The sequence below is a fragment of the Pseudopipra pipra genome, chromosome 6, assembly GCF_036250125.1.
Source record: "Pseudopipra pipra isolate bDixPip1 chromosome 6, bDixPip1.hap1, whole genome shotgun sequence".
Classification (NCBI taxonomy): Eukaryota; Metazoa; Chordata; class Aves; order Passeriformes; family Pipridae; genus Pseudopipra; species Pseudopipra pipra.
The window spans coordinates 31,372,060-31,391,554 of NC_087554.1; the positions used below are offsets into that span (position 1 = coordinate 31,372,060).

At 41.8% G+C, this 19,495-nt stretch overlaps 2 protein-coding genes across 4 annotated transcripts in view; one reads left to right on the plus strand and one right to left on the minus strand.

Moving 5' to 3' along the window:
* Positions 1–5,980, plus strand: part of ARG2 (arginase 2) — a 19,280-nt gene extending 13,300 nt beyond the window's left edge. Inside the window, exons 5-8 of the mRNA XM_064658363.1 lie at positions 2,868–2,962; positions 3,090–3,194; positions 4,591–4,727; positions 5,649–5,980. Coding sequence (XP_064514433.1) covers positions 2,868–2,962; positions 3,090–3,194; positions 4,591–4,727; positions 5,649–5,854 — 543 coding nt within the window. The 3' untranslated portion in view covers positions 5,855–5,980. The remainder of the gene's footprint in view (positions 1–2,867; positions 2,963–3,089; positions 3,195–4,590; positions 4,728–5,648) is intronic.
* On the minus strand, positions 4,025–19,493 carry VTI1B (vesicle transport through interaction with t-SNAREs 1B). 3 transcript variants are annotated; one of them, XR_010431330.1, is made up of 7 exons: positions 19,038–19,425; positions 14,501–14,559; positions 11,164–11,355; positions 9,654–9,827; positions 7,454–7,515; positions 6,078–6,354; positions 4,025–4,211 (listed from the first exon to the last, which is right to left on the minus strand). XR_010431330.1 is itself a non-coding variant. In XM_064658370.1 (6 exons), the coding sequence occupies exons 1-6, from the start codon at positions 19,408–19,410 to the stop codon at positions 6,258–6,260; spliced, it is 957 nt and encodes a 318-aa protein (XP_064514440.1). In that variant the 5' UTR covers positions 19,411–19,425; the 3' UTR covers positions 5,970–6,257. The 3 variants fall into 3 exon arrangements, 1 of the variants encoding a protein (XP_064514440.1); XR_010431331.1 differs by lacking the exon at positions 4,025–4,211 and adding an exon at positions 7,211–7,289 and having other exon boundaries at positions 6,267–6,354; positions 19,038–19,493; XM_064658370.1 differs by lacking the exon at positions 4,025–4,211 and having other exon boundaries at positions 5,970–6,354.
* Positions 19,494–19,495: the final 2 nt, after the last annotated feature.

The following is a 19,495-nucleotide window of genomic DNA, read 5'->3' on the forward strand; positions in this document are numbered from 1 at the left end:
ACAGCTGTACCTGCTTACAGTGTGCTTTTAAAGAGATAGTCTTGGAAAGAGGTCAAATTTATCAAAAAGAGCTGTTTACTGGGACACGTGCATGGCCTGATTTTGCTGCTGTCAAGATGCTTAAGAGTAGGTTGACCTGTGGCCTGTGAACCCTTTCTGGCTTGGCTGTATTGCCCTGTTCAGGAACCTACAGCATCTACTGAAGACGTGGCAGTGGCAGCCGAGGCCTTTGCAGTAGGGACTTAAATACAACAATCTGCTTCTGCTGAAGCTTAGGCTGGAGAGTGGGAGCAGGATCAGCAACTGCATATTGAGAATGGATGCTGGAGCTGCAGAAAACCTGGCCACTTTATTCTGGCATTCTGCATTGCTAGTTATTACTGTTAGATTTCTCTTTTCTCTCTGATAAATTTGGGGGTGCTGTGTTGCTGAAAGTATGCCTCTTCCAAACAATATCAAGCATGTTTAAAATCTTTATGGCTACTAAAGATACTGCTGTGTTAGTACCTGTTCAGCATGGCAATACTGCAGTTGTATGGTAAAGCTCTTCTGCTCTTCTCCTGCAAATTCTTTTGAATGATTTCCATCCACAAGTCACTTGGTGTTTTTACATACTTTCCTCTTTCTAGTAATTCTTGTGTGGTCTATACAATTTGGAATTCCCAAAGTAATGCAAAATTAATGGGGCTTTTTGGAGTACCCCCAGAACACAAGGTTAATATAAAAGGTTACTGTATTTCTAGTTTCTTGCCCATAAGTTTAAAGGGGGTGATTTTTTTTCTTTTTGGCAACTATACCCACTTTTGCAGGAGACAAAGGAAGAGCAAGAGAAAAATTTGTGAATTTTAGAGCTCACCTAAGGTGAACAGTTTGGTGAGAACAGAACAAAACTGTTCTCTGATAGCTGAAGAAGGAGGAGAAATTGGCTTCCTCTGTATCCATTACTGATCTCTGGTGTGCTGAGCTCCAGTTCTTGAGCAACACAGAAAAGCAGTAATTTTTTTTTATATTTCCCCTTGACCCCCAACATGCTAAAAGATTACTATGAGCTTTCTGGGGTCAGTGGGGGAGCAGGACTCTTGCCAGTGGCAGCAGTAAACAAAGAGTAAGATTGGGCTATGCTTAGAGACAAGCTACTCAGGCATGGGGCTGGTTCTGATATCTCGTCACAAGTCCACCTAAATTCTAGCAGTCAGGATGCTGTGCAGAAGCATCTGACACAAGCTCCTTGATCTGGGTGTGCAGTTACACAAACGTGTGTGCACTCAGGGGGTTTTCTTACCCTCTTTAGAGGAAGGAAAACCAACATATATCCTGCTGGTACCACAAGGCTTCCACAACAATATAAATTTTTAAACAACTGTTTAGCAGTAGCAGAATGTGCCTCAGCTTGTCTGGTCAATCATTTGCCGATAGTCTGCCCAATAGTTTGCCTGGCTAATACTTGCCTTGACTTTCTGGAGCAAACCATGATATGTGTGCACAAGTGCATGTGGCTCACTCTCTCACTCTCATGTAGTAGAGCAGCTAAGTCGATAATGGGACAAAAAAATTTACTGTCCTCCTTTCCTGACTGCTTCAGGGCTCCTGGAACCATTCAAACTCACAAACTGCTATTAATACCTTACCATGAAAATGCCTGCACCTTTGCTTTTACTATCAGCAACTCCTTTTCTACTGCAACAAAGCAAAAACACAGCCTGCCAAAGGCAGTTAAGGCAGTTTTATTTATGTACAGTCAAAGAGGTGTACTTAAAATTGGCAGTATTAAATCTGCTGAATCATTGACACTAGAGAGTATCTGACAATATTATCAATACTATGCTCAGTTTACGGGTTTTGTGGTTGTTCATTTTGGAAACCTGAATTATTTTTCGTAGCGGTCTCCATTTATCCCTCTTCTGAATTCATTGCCCCAGAGTAACAAATACTTTCATAATCTGTGCCAGTTTAATCCCAATGTAACTAAATATAGCTATGTGTGGGTTAGCCTTCAAAAACAAATCCAATATTGTAACTAGAATAAAATTAGTAATTGAGAAGTATAAGAGGGAAACAAAACCGCCTTGCTGTGTGACAGCTGTGTTGGCTGTAGCCATTTTCAGAGCTGGGAGAAGAAGAGAAACATGAGTTAATTTAAAGCACTCCTAAACTTAGTAGATATTACTAACTGAATGATTTCTATATTGCATAACATGACTACTTAATTACCAAAGCTGAAAAATTGTGATCTCGTAATCTTTCAGTTGCTGTCCTAGATCTGCTCTCTTCAGTTCTGTATTAAAACCAGTATGATGTAGCCCACTGTGGAGGCCCAACATCTTGTCCTGCTCATTTTTTTAATCTTTTTTGTTTTTAACTTCTTACTTTGAATTTGTCCATTCTTAATACTGGTTTTGGAACAAAGTTTCCATGACTTTGGTGGTTCTCCTAAAAACATAGAGGTGCCTTGGTTTTCATTTTTCCATTTAAGCCTGATATACTGGGTAAGTTACACATCACTGCCATTAAATGCACTGGGTAAGTGATCTGCATCTGGGTATCTAGTTTCTTATCATTCCCCCTTACACTCACTGATGATAATTACTTACTGCTTGTGGATTTGGGCTTTTTATTCCTCCTCTTCTTCAAACTGGAGAATGTAGAAGAGTTAAAAACTTCACCATTAACATTCAACTCAGGTAAAGTCGTACCACTTTACCTGAGTTGAAAGTAAGGACTGATTACATCAGGATGCCACTCTCAAGTTTCTCTGTTTAGACAGAGAAAGGATGATATAAATAAATACCAAGTTCTGAGGGAAGCATTAAATACAGTTTTGTTGTATATGTCATTAAACTAATGTAATACCAAACCATTACTTTCAGGTACCACAACTTCCTGGCTTTTCCTGGATAAAGCCCTGTCTTTCAGCATCTGATATTGTGTACATTGGTTTGAGGGATGTGGATCCTGCTGAATAGTAAGTTGGTTTAGATTAAAGAGTTTTTTGTAAAGGCTGAAATCATGAGCTTGAAATCATGTTCACAAGCATTGCTAGATTTAAGCTTAGACTGGTAACAGTTGTTTTTAAAAAATTATTTTAACAGCTATATTTTGAAGAAGTATGACATCCAGTATTTTTCCATGAGGGATATTGATCGCCTTGGAATTCGGAAAGTTATGGAAAGAACATTTGAACAACTGATGGGCAGGTAACAAACTATTATCTGATTTAAACTACTCTTGTTGAATATCTACTTTCCTGAAAGTTATTTAAGTGAAGGTCACTTGATGTCAGGCAGCTGTACAGAACTGTGACAATGTCCAGTAAATTGCAAAGTCTTTAGTCCTCGACTTCCACATCTTGAACTGCAACCATTTTGCAGTGTTTGGCAAAAAGCTATGAGACAGGTTACATTAGTGAGTACAGTTGGGGCTCTGTTTTATACGTTTTGGTTCTGTTTTTTAAGGAATTCTGCATTTTTCTGCAGTTTGATGTTTGAATCAACTCAGAGTCCAGGATACCCATTACACTTTAAAAAATAATATAGCAACTTGACAGTAACTCAAATTCAGCTGTTAGCGCGTGAGGTGGAAGCATTTAAAGGCGTCCTCCTTAGACTGTGCTCACCCATGCTGTCCTGGTGGTGGCTGCTATTTTCAGTGCAGCTGGTAAAGTTCACTGTAACCACTCCCTTACTGCAGTTCACTACTGCTGTCTTTGCTAACCTTGTTCAAGTTTGGGGAACCCAGTCAGGGAGCGTATCATGATAGTCTAGGAACAGGGAGAGGGTCAGAGTTAGGGCAACCTCTCACCACAGGTTAGGACCTGTGCTGCATGCTGTTGTTTTCTAAAGGTGTGCTCACCTTTCCTAGCTGCAGCTGGGCCAAGTAAAAAAGATGCTAATCCAGATGCTTCTCCCTACTGAGCATCTGCAGTAAGTTGGAAGTACAGTCTATCACTTAAATAACTCATGACAAGCAGTGTCCAATTTATTAAGCTGTCATCAGTTGGCAGACTTGATATAGTAAGTAACTAACATTTTAGGTTAAAAATTATCCTTTATTTCTTCATCAGCTAGGCTACATGGTATGGCTTGGAGGCAGTCTTCAACTATGGACCTGAAAAATGCTCATCTTGCTGAGCTGTTAGTGAAATCCTCAAGCTTGGTGCTTCCTCCATCCTAGATGCCATGCACATCAGTGGTTCAGCCTTTCACCCTGGCTTTCTGTACAAAGGGAGAAAAGGCTGGATTGTATCATACATTTCTCTACATTTTTCCAACTAAGGAGACAAATATCAGATAAAGTGGTTAGAACTAAAGTACTTATCTTCAACCAAATCACACCTGAGCAGATGCTCAGTCAAACTAGATAGATGAACTTCTGTTTTCCCCATGTGTACTGAGCTAATAGATGTTTCAGAGTCCAAAGATATTTAAAAAAAAGAATCCTTTTAAATGTATATGAGACATGGTATAGGGCATAGGGGAAGCTTTTAGCATCACTGAGCTCAGTGCTACTTTGCTGATCAGCCTGGACAGTAGGAAATGCAAGCAGAAAAAGTTAAGGTTCTGAGATTGCTTTTCTTGTTTTATTCTGTCTCAGGAGACAGAGACCAATTCACCTGAGTTTTGACATTGATGCTTTTGATCCCTCACTGGCTCCAGCAACGGGGACTCCTGTTCTAGGTGGATTAACTTACAGAGAAGGCATGTACATCACAGAGGAAATACACAACACAGGTAGGAGCTGAACAGCAGTATGGGGCTAAGCAAGGACAGGACAAGATACATAGAGCTCGTATTGGTTGTTTTTCCTGCATAACTACATAAGATAAATGTAGTCAAAGCAAAGGTGCCTGTAAAGTCAATTCAGCCTTTAGTAAGGGCAAAAGTAGTCCTATGGTTGGGCAATACCCTTGGTGTTGGAAGCAGCTTAACCATCAACAACTTCAACTTAGGAAAAGGAAATAAAATACACAATATATTAACAACTAATGTCAGAAATGTGTAATACTGTCCCCTAATCCTAAAGACATGAGGTAAGATGTAAAAAGGGGGATCGAGAATAAAAAAATGGGTGCAAACAATTTTAAACAGTCTGAAGTTCCATTCTAGGATTCAAGGCTAACAAATCAAGCTTTCACAAAATATACTGCAGTTGACTCGATATATGAGGACTTTTCATCTTATGCCATGGAGATTTTATTTAATGTGTTTAAACAATGTTATTTGTAGTGAAAGAAGGAAATAAAAATCACAGCCAGACACTAGAGTCAATAGAATCATGAATAGGATGGCAAAAGAATACTAGGTGAGATCTCTTTTTATATCCCCTCATTTTTGGACTGGGAGAAAACAAAATTAAAAAACATTCCTCTCATAAATGTGTATGGAACATCAAACTTAGTTTTTCTGAATGCTAAAAGCATGAATGGATGAGGTAGTGGTGATGTAGGAAAGAACCAAGTTAAAAACACAAACTGGCATCTGAGAACAATAACCTAATCCCTCACTTCAGAGCCAGTCTGACTTGTCCAAAGGGTAGAGTAGGTCACAAGCCCAAATACCAGACTTGCTGCAATGAATAAAAGGCTACTAAAGAGACCTTGCAGGATGTTGTACCCTTTGTCAGAGTAATGAAGCTGTGAATCACTTTCACAGGAATGCTTTCAGCTGTAGACATGGTTGAAGTCAATCCATTGCTTGGAGCTTCTCAAGAAGCAGTGAATGCAACTGCTAGTCTTGCAGTTGATGTGATAGCATCGTGCTTTGGGCAGACAAGAGAAGGAGCACACACCGCTTTTGATGGACTCCCAACACCCAGTTCTCCAGATGAATCTGACAGTGAAGAGCAAGTGAGGATTTAAGAACCCAAAGCAGTGGGTATATTGGACATTGCAGAGCTCGGCTGAGGCACTTCAGTGGATAGATTGTCAACACTTGGCAAATACTGTTAACTTCTCAATTTTTAAATAAACTAGCTTTTCCATTGATTGGTGGCTACTTTATTACATACCAAAATTTATTCATTTAGTTAAGTATATACAAAATGAGACAATAAAATATTTATTACCTTCTTATTAATCTTACCGGTAGTTCAAGTCTGTCTCTGCATTTTCCTTTTACTCCCATTCTCTGTCTTTTTAGTGTCAGTACAGTTTCAGGTGAATGTGCTGTCTCACCACTCAGTTCAATCCTCAGACAATCAAAGGGAACAGACAGCCCATCCTGTTCCTCAACAGTGGAAAAGTTCATCTCCATCATGAAGATTCATCTGCTGCGGAAGAATCTGTAGTAGACCACACCTCCTAGGATGGCCAGTTCCAGGATGATGATAATTGACAGCAACAACTTATTAGTGGTTATTCTGGAATTAAAAAATAATTTAAAAAAATCAATAAAAATCCAAGATAGCTTCCCCCCCCTTGTTTATGAAAGTAGATTCTAGATCTAGATCACCATCTTGCCTTCTGTAAGTATACTCCCTGTTTCAGCTAGACCCCACAGTGCTTCTCAAATAGCTCTTAACAAGCAGAAGGGGACAAAGAGCAATTTACTACTTGTGTTTTCCTGGAAATTGTTTAAATCTTCTATTTCAACAGTAGCAGTTCTGTCCCTCTTCCCCTGCCCCACAAAAGATAGATAACTGCTCTATCTGTGCCTACTCATTCAATTAAGCAAAGAGGAAAACAACAATTGAAGTCTTTAATGTCACTTAAATGCTAAATCCTTTAATGTCACATAAAGTCACTTAAATGCTAAAACTCTCATTGCAGTGCTTTTCCCTGGAACTATGTGGTTGAAATAAAACTAAAATATCAAAATAATAATGTACTTTTACTATTGAAAATTATAGTTATTGTAACTTCCTTCAGCAATGGCTGTAAAGGAAAGCTTGTTAGGGGATAAGTACCTACTGGAAATACAATCCATGAACTGGTTTGTAAGGCCAACTAAACAATATAGTTAAGAAACTGCAAATCCACTTAAGCATCCAAGGCTTTAGTCATCAAAATAGTATATGATGAGACTCAGAGTGTCTCATAGGATAGCCTAGCTACTCTAGGGCAGTGCTGTGGCCTAAACAGATTTGTCTGTGTCATCAGACATCTAACTCGCTTAATGCTGCTGTGATTTATGGCACGATTTTTCCGACCTGAATAAGGAGGAGTTGCACCTAAAGTCACCATTAGCAATTCACTGTAACTTGCTTGTGTCCTCACCACAGTTTGGATGGTTAAAGATTTCACATTATCCTGACTTAGCAGCATAATTCAGTAGTGTTCAAGTGCCTGTAAGTAACTACCAGGGAGGAAAACACACAAATTAGCATCTGCATGTGGGCACACATATTTACACATTCCCTAAAACCTCCCTGTGGTCCCAGCTGACACTTACACTTACTTTTTTCCCTCTAAAACCAGCAGGCAATAATGATCCATGCGGCTGTCAGCCATGCTACTCACCTCCGGGACATCGAACGTAGAATCTTGCGACTCTTGCTCAAGTTCTCACTTGTATTCACCAACTAAGAAGAGACAGAAGTTACTTGAACAGGACAGAAATCAGCTGAACAAACACACCAGCTCTATAAAAATGTACCTGAAAGCAGCTGGTGTTGAAATGTTGCAATTAATAATGGGACCAAGGATAATCATATACTCCCAAAATTCCGAGACAACATTGCTTTCTGCACACAATACCATCTGGAATCACTGCCTCTTTTCTAAGGAGAAAGTAAGACTTCTGTGTATTCTTTTTGTGAGATACATACAAAGATATGCAACTTAGGACCTCTTTCTGCCCCTTTAGTTAATCTAGAAATATCAGAAATTAGCTCCTTTCATTAAATTTCATTTCATTATTCTAGTTGAAATATAAGAAAATTATACTGACATGTTCCCTCCCAGTGCATATCAAACTGCTTTGAAATGCCTCTCAATTTCTAGCAAAGAAAGAACTGTGTTGCCTTGATAGGTCTAAGTGACCCAGTGGGTAGCAGCTCTAGCTGTTAACAGACGATCCATTTCAACTTTGTAATGCTCAGAAATTAACTGTATCCAGTCAGCTATTAAGAAGCATGTAATTAGGTGAGGTTATAGCCAACTAAAAAAGGTGTTGCCTCACAGACAGAGGCAGGATCCGTGATGTGTGGTCTCCAGGTAAGATTTCGCTATTCCACTTCCAAACCTAAGGAAGTGAAGGGTAAGCCAGGTCTTACATCACAGACACCTGCCTGCACAATTCCTCTGTGCTTTAAACTATTGCCCTCAACTGGAAAACTGGCCCTGTACGTATGTTACTCTGCACTGAGACGGACTGGATGAAGCTGGGAAGAAAGCTACCAAGCCCATTCAGAGCTTAGTAGATTTCCAGTCTTCACTATGAAAGAACAAACAAGAAGAAAGTCTGCTTCCAGCTGAAACGTGTGGTTCACACAATCTAGCAACACATTGCCTAAAAGGGTCACAATACAAGTCACAGTTTAGTGATGAACACAGCAGTGCTGGGTTAATGGCTGGACTTGATCTTTTCCAACCTAAACAATTCCATGCTTCTGTGAGCAATCTGTTGATAGACTGAGACACCTGAAGGACAGTAATATTTTTTATTAGAAAAAGGACAAAAACTACACCTACAAATCTTAGGATAAATTTCCTTTCCTGCTCTCCAACCCAAATCTGGGAACAGGACAAATCAAATTCTGACTGAAATGACAGATGAAAAAGCTACAGGCTTTGTTGAAATGAGTAGAGAGAACTTCTAAGAAAAGGGGTATGCTTTTTGTTTTGGCTGAGTGTGCTTACTTGCCAAACTCAGCCATCCCCCTACAAGTCACTCACCTAAAAGCTTTACAGTCAGGATCCCTTGTACACACAGAAACTCCCATCAGCTTGTTACTTCAAAAATCAAATTTTCAGTTTTGCATATATGTGTAAACAAAATAAGTGAAGCAGTTTTTGAAGCTTTTATAGTAGAAACAGAGTCTTGAACTAAGGATGAGAACAGGCATCTTGTCTGACACCACTTTCTCCCTCCCTACAAATATTGGAAGGATAGTAATTAAGTAATTATACTTCTACTCTCGAGGAAAAAAGGCAACGCAGAAAGAACCGTGTATTGCAGAATACACCATCTAAGGAATCTTTCTGCTGTGCCTTTTGCAATCGGATATGTCTGTCACGTATTGGCTTCATAAGCCACCAGCGTGCCTGTAGCAAATGTGGATAGAGCCTTCCCAAATCTTCGTTCGTGAAGCCTAGCCATGATACTTCTACTAAATTTAATTTAATTACAAAAACTTGCTAAATTTGCTTCCTAGATCTAAACTTTTACTAGTAATCTAGTGCTGGGCAACTCCTCAGCAATTTTTTAATCTGTAATATTTTCAGTAATGCTATTTTTTTTTAGTTTATAGGTCTGATATCTAATCTTGTACAGGCACAGCAGCAGACATTTGACCACTGTGCTTTGGGCCCTTCTACAGTAATTATTTTCCTTTTAATGAGGACAGCACAGAAATGTGGCAGTCTGGATTTGGTTTGTAGAAACATCCCATTGGATTACTATGTCTAGGGGAGTGCCTCAGAGTAATTATTGGCACACAGTTCCCCCAAAACTACCATCAGGTTGTTTCAAAGCCATGCCAACAGTTTCCCTGCTTACTCTGCTCTTGGTACGTTCCAGCTGCTCCCGCTGCTCCCCAAGTTCTTCGATGATATCGGTGCCAATCTGATCTGTTTCAGCAGCAATCCGGTGTGAGCGCTCAATGCTCTGACTGGCTCGGTTCAGACTGTCTGTTCCCTGGAGAAGCAGCACCCTCTGTGACTGCAGATTAGTCTGAAAAATAATGTAAGATTAACTATTAAGCACAAAGACAGAAGTATTAGGCTTCTGACATATTAAAAAGTTAGGATGTGACTCCATAGGCCATTCATTTGTATTAGCTGTACATGCTTCTTATGTTAAATGATGTGGCCCAGTTAATTTTGACACAGCCTTGTCTACATGGTAAGATTATGGCCAAATCTGGTTAAATCTCAAAAAAGTATATGCTTCTAAAGAGTTAAAACAGTTACAAAAAACTGCCTTTGCAACAATTTACTTTTCCATCAAAGAACATTTACATGAAAATAGTATCTTTCTTTTCAGATGCTACCTTGTCCTTCCATTCATATCTTAAAGTCAGCCTTATTTGTGAATTCACAGTTGGTTGCCAGGGAGATCAGTAAGAGTTTACAGTCAAAAGGATTAGAAACAAACAGCACTAACAGATGGACTGCTAAGTAACAAAGATCTTTTCGTGCCAGTAGCCTGGGCTAGAGGATAAGGAATATTTGCTGACCTTGGGATCAAAAGGTAGCTCAAAATAAAGTACTTTCTTAAGCTTCAGAAAGCTACCACCCTGCTCTCAAGTTTTAGAGGATTCAGTCAAGAGGAATCAAATGCAAAAATTTACCAAGCTACCACAGAAGGAAATACCAAGGAAAAAGCCTCCCTCAAACCTTCCTTATCTAGGGCAGAGAAACAAAGAGCTCACCTCCATGAACTTTCTGTACAGATCACAGCACTTTGAAAATAATGAGGAGATTCAGTCTCGCTAGCTCAGATATCTCTATGCATATCTGGTAAACAAAGAAATTGGTATATTTCTTGCACTGTAGCAGCAAAACCACAGTGAACAAAGTGCTAAGAGGGTCAAGAGTTCTTATATTTTCTTAAAATTACTTACACTGAGATTGCTTAAAAGAGAATTTTACCTATAAAGAACCTATACAATGCATGATTCACACTTTGAGAGTTTTGGAGACTAAAACTAGGTAAGTTAACCTTTTTTTTCAGTCAGTAGCATCACTTTTATGTTTTCATTTCTGTAGGGGATGATTAAATGAAGCATTTCAGTACAGAATGTTGTGCAAGTTACTAACTGCATGGTTTTCAGGGAGTTCCATTTTGATTATACTCCTATCTTTGTTTTAGAACAGCAAAACTCTCCTCTGAGTTCCAGGTGTTCTTTCTCCTGCCTGAGATATTCATGTTACATGCAGAGAGATATACAGGGAGTTATAAAAGCACAGAAGTGGTTTAAAGTAGAAAAAACTGTAAACAATACATCTGCAATATTGTTTTTAAACAATCACAGCAAAGTTAAATAAAATTTACATCTAATCCTCACACTTTGTTCATTTTCTGTGGAGAAGATTCCATATTTTATATCGCCTTGACTTCCATGGCCCACTCCCAAATCTGTGCTTCTCATCTCTCTCTGGAACATGGACAGGTCTCTTCTGTACGCTCGGATTTTGCTCATCATTTGGTTGCGGAAAGGCAGGGGAGCATACTTCAGTTCTTCCTCCATTTCACGCAGCTTTAACAAAAGAAAGTATGTTTATTTTTTAAAGCACCAAATCTATTCTCAGCAGCAGCTATACTCAAAACTCACCATCAGATGAAGGGATTCATATGTTTTTATTGGACTGGGTGAGGGGGATTAACCTGAAACCCTATACCTCTATCTAGTAACGAGGACAACAACGCTGTTCGGCCCACATGGATTTTCAGACACTCAACGCTTCAAGAAAAAAAAAAGTTGCCAAGCTTAAGTGCTTGCATTTTTTTCCCTGAAACATCACTTTAAACTTCAAAATTTGCAGTTCTCAATTTCTTATAGTTTAAGCATTTATACAATGTGGGATCAAGCTCAGCCAGATGCACCTGGATTCAGTTGATTAGAACCAAAAGGGACTATTTTGGCTTTGGAGCTGAGAAGAAGTGTGTGAATCAAAACACTGAGTTTGCAAAAAGTCCTGGGAATTCTAGTTAATTGAATGGCAACACCAGGTGCTGTTTACTTGAAGAGGTTAATAAAGAGGGAATGCAGAGAGGGCTTTGCAGAGAATCCTGAAAACCAAATAATGGTGTGCGCAGCCTCATTTCTTCAGTGCCCATAATACAACGGGTATCAGCTTTGTATCACATCTGTGCAACACAGACAGAATCACAGAATGGTTTTCGTTGGAAGGGACCTTAAAGATCATTTAGTTCCAAACCCTACACCATGGGCAGGTTGCTCAGAGCCCCATCCAAACTGGCCTTGAACACTTCCAGGGATGGGGCATCCACCACTTCTCTGGGCAACCTGTTCCAGTGCCTCATTACCCTCCAAGTAAAAAATTTCTTCCTAATATCAAATCTAAACCTACTCTCTGTCAGTTTAAAGTCACTACCCCTTGTACTATCACTACATGCTCTTGTAAAAAGTCTCTTTCCAGCTCTCTTGTAGCCCCCTTTAGGTACTGAAAGGCTGCAATAAGGCCATCCCAGAGCCTCCTCTTCTCCAGGCTGAACAATCCCAATTCTCTCAGTCCTTCCTCATAGCAGAGATGCTCCATCCCTCTAATCACCTTCATGGCCCTCCTCTGGACTCATTCCAACAGGTTGATGTCCTTCCTGTGCTGGGGACCCCATATCTGGATGCAGAATTCCAGGTGGGGTCTCACAAGGGTAGAGTGGAGGGGGAGAAGCCCCTCTCTCACCCTGCTGGCCACGCTGCTTTTGATGCAGCCCAGGATACAACTCACTTTCTGGGCTGCAAGTGCACATTGTCAGCTCATGTCCAGACTCTCATCTCCCAGCACTCGCAAGTCCTTTCTGGCAGGGCTGCTCTCCATCTGTTCATCTCCCAGCCTGTACTGATACCAGGGGTTGCTCCAACCCAGGGGCAGCACCTTCCACGTGGTCATATTAAACCTCATGAGATTCCCACAGGCCCACTTCTCAAGTTTGTCCAGGTCCCTCTGGATGGCATCCTGTCCTTCAAGTGTGTTAAGTGCACCACTCATCTTGGTGTTTGCAAATCTGCTGAGGGTGCACTTGATCCCACTGTCTATGTCTTTAATGAAGACTGGTCCCAGTCTAGACCCCTGAGGGACACCACTTGTCCCTGATGTCCATCGGGACTCTGAGCTGTTGACCACTACCCTCTGAATATGACCATCCAACCAATTCCTTATCCATCTACAGTCTGCCCATCAAATCCATTTTTCTCCCATTTAGAGAGAAGGATGTAGTGGGGGACCATGTCAAAGGCTTTACAGAAGTGCAGATAAATGACATCTGTAGCCCTTCCCTTGTCCACTGAGGGAATCACTGCTCATAAGAAGACCAGTAGGTTGGTCAGGCAGGACTTACCCTTGGTGAAGCTGTACTGGCTGTTTCAAATCATCTCCCTGTTCTCCATGTGCTTTAGCATAACTTCTAGGAAGATCTGTTCCATGACCTTCCCAGACACAGAGGTGAGGATGACAGGTCAGCAGTTCCCAGGGCCCTCCTTTCTACTTTTTAAAGATGGGTGCAATGTTTCCCCTTTTCCAGTCACCTGGCACTTCCCCTGACTGCCACGACTTTTTCAAACACATGGAGAGTGGCTTAGCACATCAGCCAATTCCCTCAGGACTCTAGGATGCATCTCATCAGGTCCCATAGACTTATGCACATTCAGGCTTCTTAGGTGGTCATGAATCTGGTCATGCCCTAAAGGAAGGACTTTGCTCCCCCAATCCTCATCTTGCAGTCCACTCACTCGAGAGGTGTGGGAAGGTGAGGCTGCCATTGAAGACTGGGGTAAACAAGCTTTTGAGTACCTCAGCCTTCTCCTCATCTGGATCCATTGCACAGGTAGCCATGCCACTGAATTCACACTCGGAACATCCAAGCTTGGCAACTGGAGCTAGGATTTCCAAACCCTAAGATTTTGGATGCACGAATTTTCACATCAACTTCTAGTGACAGCTATAACAAATTCACAGTGCTTAAAGCTGTATGCCAACATGAGCTCTCTCATAGTATGAGCTCCACAACTCATACATCACCTACACAGATACCCGTCAATAAACCCCAGAAGTTAGGGGAATAAAGTATCATGTTCAGCTGTGACTCAAAAACAACCTAACAAATAGTACCTGAATATGAAAAGAAAGCTTAATCCATAATGTCTGGCTTAAAAAGACAAGTCACATGGCTGCTTTGGTGCTGTTCCACATCACCTGCTGTCCAGCAAGCATATACAATAGAGGTTTCAAATATTCAAGGTCCCTGATACTTAACTATCAGACTAGTTTAGCAAGATCAAATGGGCTAAAACCAACGTTAGGGGGAAAAAACCCCAAGCAGCAGATTCTCTACATGCTTGCCCTACAATCTCTAGCAACTTTAACTGCACCTCCATCATTCTCCTTTGTTCAACAAAGCAGAGGTGCTATCAAAACCAAGCACTCGAAAACCCCTCAAAATGCACATAAGAATATTTGTCATATTTATGTATCTATACAGTTACATACAACAGTCTTGATGAACACAGACACACCTATCAGAGCAATTAATCAAACATTAAAAAAATAAAACATCTGCCTGCCAGAATAGAACCCAAAAAAATTAACATTTGGATGTACTGTCCTTTTAAGGCCACAGTATCTCCACTGTCAGGAAGGCCGGAAGCCCAGCCTTACACTTACCGTCTCATTGGCTTCGCGCTGTTTATCGTCAAATTCTCGAACCAGTTTTTTCTTCTCCTCTGTGAAAGAAAAAGCAGTATATCAGATAAACTACAGAGAAATGACAACAGAACTCCAACTCAATCCATTAAAAACAAGGAAGCTACTACAGGTGGCTGATTACAGAGACGTCAAGTCAAAATTCAACTCAAACAGGAACAGCCTATTCTTATGATAACTTTTCAAAAGGGAGTGGGCAAGAGAGCAGAAACCACTCTTCCAAACGCTGGCCACTACCTCTGGTACACAAAAGAAGTAATTTTCCAAACTTGAAATATTTTTCTGACCTACTGCCCCCAACGTCCACTGACAGAATTGCATGTTGAAAAACAGCGTGGAAGAATAGCAAACAGCACACATTAGTGAACAGCTCATAAATATTTATTATTTTTTGCGAGTATTTGGCAAGGTTACTGAAGGCTGAAACTATAATTTGGATTTGAACAGAACATCAAGTCAATCTACATTTCCAAGTGAGCCCTGAAGTTCCTGGCAGACCCAGTACTCTGCATTCTCATGGTCATAAGGTACCCAAGTACATGAGGTAAGCATTCTAGAGTTCTCTGAGATAAAAGATGCCATCAAGATATCACCTCGGGTTCATGGATTAAAGCCCAAAGGCCTCCCTCTTCTGGAATGACATTAGTTGTTTGGATCAGCCAACAAAACTATACATTTTAGTTATTTGAGACAGTCATTTACTAAGATCCATGTGCCTAGGGCTTTGGAGACCAAAGAATGGGTTTCACTGCTGTTACTCTATTTTTAAACAAAACCTTAAGATCTGTATTTTTCATGTGTTAAAAATCTACCGTATCTCTCGAGCATCCACGATCAATGAAAGTATAAATCTGAAAATTCCCTTATCTCAATGGAGACAAAACAAGTTATGTAAGCTTTTGCAAAAAAATTGAAGATGAACACCAGATTGCTCTTGTAGAATACTGCAAATGAACCCAAATTTTATCAGGAGTCTGACAAATATCCACCTAGCTTAATTCATCTCTCTCAGAAGAGTATAATCAAGTCTTAAGTACAATTTTGGGTAGTAAAACATGTAGACTGTCATCTCGGTAAAATTCCTCTAATTTGATTAAAGGCAAAATGAAATACAACATTACAAAAACTTCATTGTGGTAAAAAAACTTATTTGATAATACCTTTTGGTAAACACAGTCCTCTGCAAAAGAAGGAGTTTTTAAACCACTGAGCTCTCAACAGAAAATAGGAAAAAATTTGAAGTGATCAGAACATGGTTATATAGCTCCTCTCACATACACAACACACCTCAGCTATAGGCTTTCCTTCTCAGTTCAAATTCATATTAAGCCCCAGAATTTGAACTGTAGAGAACTTAAGACAGAATTAAAAACCATCATCTAAGCAGAAGTTATGCTCTCACTTACTACAAGGAATTATTATAGACTAAGCTACATCAGGACATCAACTGGTATCAGGAAATACAGTTTCACATCCTAGTTTATTCAGGAGGAAATGCTGACTTATAAGGTTCCTAAATACACTCTCTTCAACTTCTTCCATATGCAATTGTGCTGATGCCCTTGTTTGTGTAGCTGGGTTGCAAGCGAAATCATGAAGTGCAGACAAACACCCTTCAAAAGTCAATAATTTGTTTCATATAGGTCATTTCACTAATCCAATTTAAGCAGTGCCCTCTTAAACCCACTGCTGCCTCAAACTCGTGGAAACCCGGTGCAGAACTGCAAAAGCTGCATTTCCTTGCTTCGTGTCCCCTGCACGGACCAAGAAGATGCTGCACTTATAAACATGCAGCCAAAGAAATGCCAGCTTCCAAAAGGGATAGCATCACCGAGTGGTTTAGGTAAGCCAAGCAGCAACAGCTCGAAACTTTTTCGTTTATAAGCCAACAAGAAATCTGGCAATGTAGCTTGAAAGCGTTCTGCTGGATCTGTCCAGTGCACAGAAATGCTGGAACACACTGAATGGTTCAGTTCCCATCCCTCTGGATTGAACTGTGACTCAAAGTGCACAGACAGATGCAGCAAAAGTACCCACTCCACAGCAGTGCTACCCACATGCTCATCAGCATTCACCTGATTTATTTCCAATCAGTTAGGAACAGATTCAGTAGTAAAGTACAGTGAACTGAAATAATTTAGAGGAAAATATCTGTATTTGAAATGATTCAGGCTGTTCAAAATGCTTCTTACAAATTTAGAAGAAAAAAAAAGTGTTTCTACAGTTAGGAATTTGTCATCTTGTTTATATAGAACGAAACAGCATTTCCAAACCTTTGGTCCTCAAAGACATCCCAAGGACTACAGATTCTGTCTTCCTTCAAGTTTTGGACTGTGTCAATCATCTTAAAAGAGTATTCCAAGCTACCTTTTATCATCTCCTGAATATTTCAGGATCAGATAACTCAAAAAATAAAGATATACTTCCCTTCCCATAAGTAAAAGAAGCAAACTAAACACATTAGGAGAGTGGAATGTCTACACCAGACAAATTCCTGATTTATCTTAAACTCTCCTAGAAACACTTTCAAAAAATATTATCAGGATTTTTTCAGGAACAAATTTAAAGAGCAGAACAGTCACAGTAAAATTCCTTAGCATGTCTAAAAGTTCTGTTGGGGAAAAAAAATTCCAAAAAAAGCATTACAAAATCTGTTGCCTGTAAATACTGCACTTAAGCCAATGGCTCAGAATTCATTGCTCAATACTACTGCAGTTCCAAGGAGACAAAGTTTTATTTCACCAAGAAACTGACCATTCCCTGTTCTACAGGGAAATACTGATTTCTACCAGAAGGGGTATTTCTTCTCTTATGCTTTTTATCCTGGTGAAATTAAGTCAGTTTTGAAATTATTTGCAGGTTTGAACACCTTTCTTGCATCAAACTTTCTGGAAATGCTGATGACAAGGTCTGTGACCCTGAATTTAACTCATTAAATAGAAAGCCAGGTAAGAAACAGGATATTAAGCTTTTCATAGCCTGTGTTATCTAGCACAGCCTGGTATATTCTGGATAACCATTTTTATGATTTTACACAAAATTCATCAATTGTGGGAGAATGAGATGAGAGAGCAGAGCATGGATGACAGCCCCTACCCATTGCTGGGGTACAAAATCCGAGCTGAGCTACAGCAGCTCATGACAGCCATGTATCATGTTTCTCATAAGAAGAGTTAAACCAGAGGCATTCAGTCACATTGGTAAAATTCCCCTTGTCAGATCACTTCCCTTTCCGGTTCTCAGAACACTGCAAATATCGAGAACTGAATCAGAAGCACAAAGCCTTACAGAGAAGTATTCTGCCCCTGGTGTGATATAAAGAGTACCCATAAAATCAGGTTGTGCTCCAATACCACTTTGAGTGGCTAGATACATAGATTTTTTCTATTTTGTGGATACGAAGTGCACAAACCAGACTTTTAAAAGAGTAATTTAAAACATAAACCTTCTTCAGTAAAGAAATTCCCTACAGATGCTTGTGGGCACTTGTGATAGTAAAAACTAATTTTAATTCTGTCAATGAGCTCTTAAACACGAGCCAAACACACACATACACACACAAAGGAAAAAACTCCAAACCCAAAACCCCAAGGGCACTGCAGTTGTTTCAGAACCAATTAGGCTGGAAAAGACCTCTGAGATCATTGAGTCCAACCTATGAGTGAACACCACCATGGCAACTAGATCCAGTGCCACATCCAGTCTTTCCTTAAACACCTCTAAGAACAGTGACTCCACCACCTCCCTTGGCAGTCCATTCCAATATCTAATCACCCTTTCTGTGAAGAAAGTATTCCTGATGTCCAACCTGAACCTCCCCTGGCACAGCTTGAGGCCAGGTCCTCTTGTCCTGCCGCTTGTTACCCGGTGGAAGAGACCAACCCCCACTTGGCCACAGCCTCCTTTCAGATAGTTGTAGAGAGTGAGAAGGTTATGCCTGAGCCTCCTCTTCTCCATGTTAAACAACTCCAGTTCAACTAGAAACAGCACAAAACAACATCCAAATAACACCACCACCTCAGAGGCGATGCTTTGAGCCCAGCACGGCTGCGCTTGGCTCTGGGGTTGAAATTTGCCAGCCCAGAGGAGCTGCTCCAGGACAGTAAAGGCACACACCTGCAAAGCCACCAGGACACGGCAGCAGCTGAAAACAACACACGGCGAGGCCAGACCTGGCACGGCCACCCGCCCCCTCCAAGCAAGTGCTACCCAAAGCGAAGTCCCGAATCCCTGCAATTGCAAATCTCCCCGTACACAGGGTGTCTCGGAGGGACTTTGCCCCCCCGGCTACACAGACACGTCTGTCTGACAAGCAGCACCCGAACGACCCCGACACGGCCCCGCAGCCGGCGAGGCCGTCCCGGTCGGAGGGACGGCGGCCCCGGCGACAGGGACCGGGCCGGCCATGTCAAGGGAGCGGCCGAGCCCCACTCCCGGGGCAGCCCCGCCCGTGCCCTCGCCCCGGCCCCGTGGGACGGCCGCCCCCTCCCCGCCTCACCGGCCGCGCTGCCCCGCAGCCGCTCGGGGACACCCCTCAGGTCTCCGTGCAGCCCGCGGAAGATCTCATGAAGCCGCTCCAGGTGCTCCGAGGAGCCCGCCCCGCGGCCCGCCATAACCCCGCTGCCCCGGACGGTCCAGTCCCGTCCCCCGCCCCGACCGGCGCTTCCGGCACCGGGGGCGCCCCGCGCTGCCTGCCGGGAGCTGCAGTCCCGGGGGGAGTGCCCGCCCCGCGCGGGGGCGCTTCTGCGCCGCCAACACCGCACCGGGAGCCGGCGCCGCCAACACGGCACCGGGAGCCGGCGCCGGGAGCCGGCGCCGGGAGCCGGCGCCGCCCTGCTGCTCCCGGGCCTCGGCCCTACCCGCTTGGGCATCACTGCTTGCGCTCTGCGAGGGGGAATAACAGAAACCTCGGCGGAGGTGTGAAAAAGGTGTTCCGAGCGCCGCTGCCGACAGCCG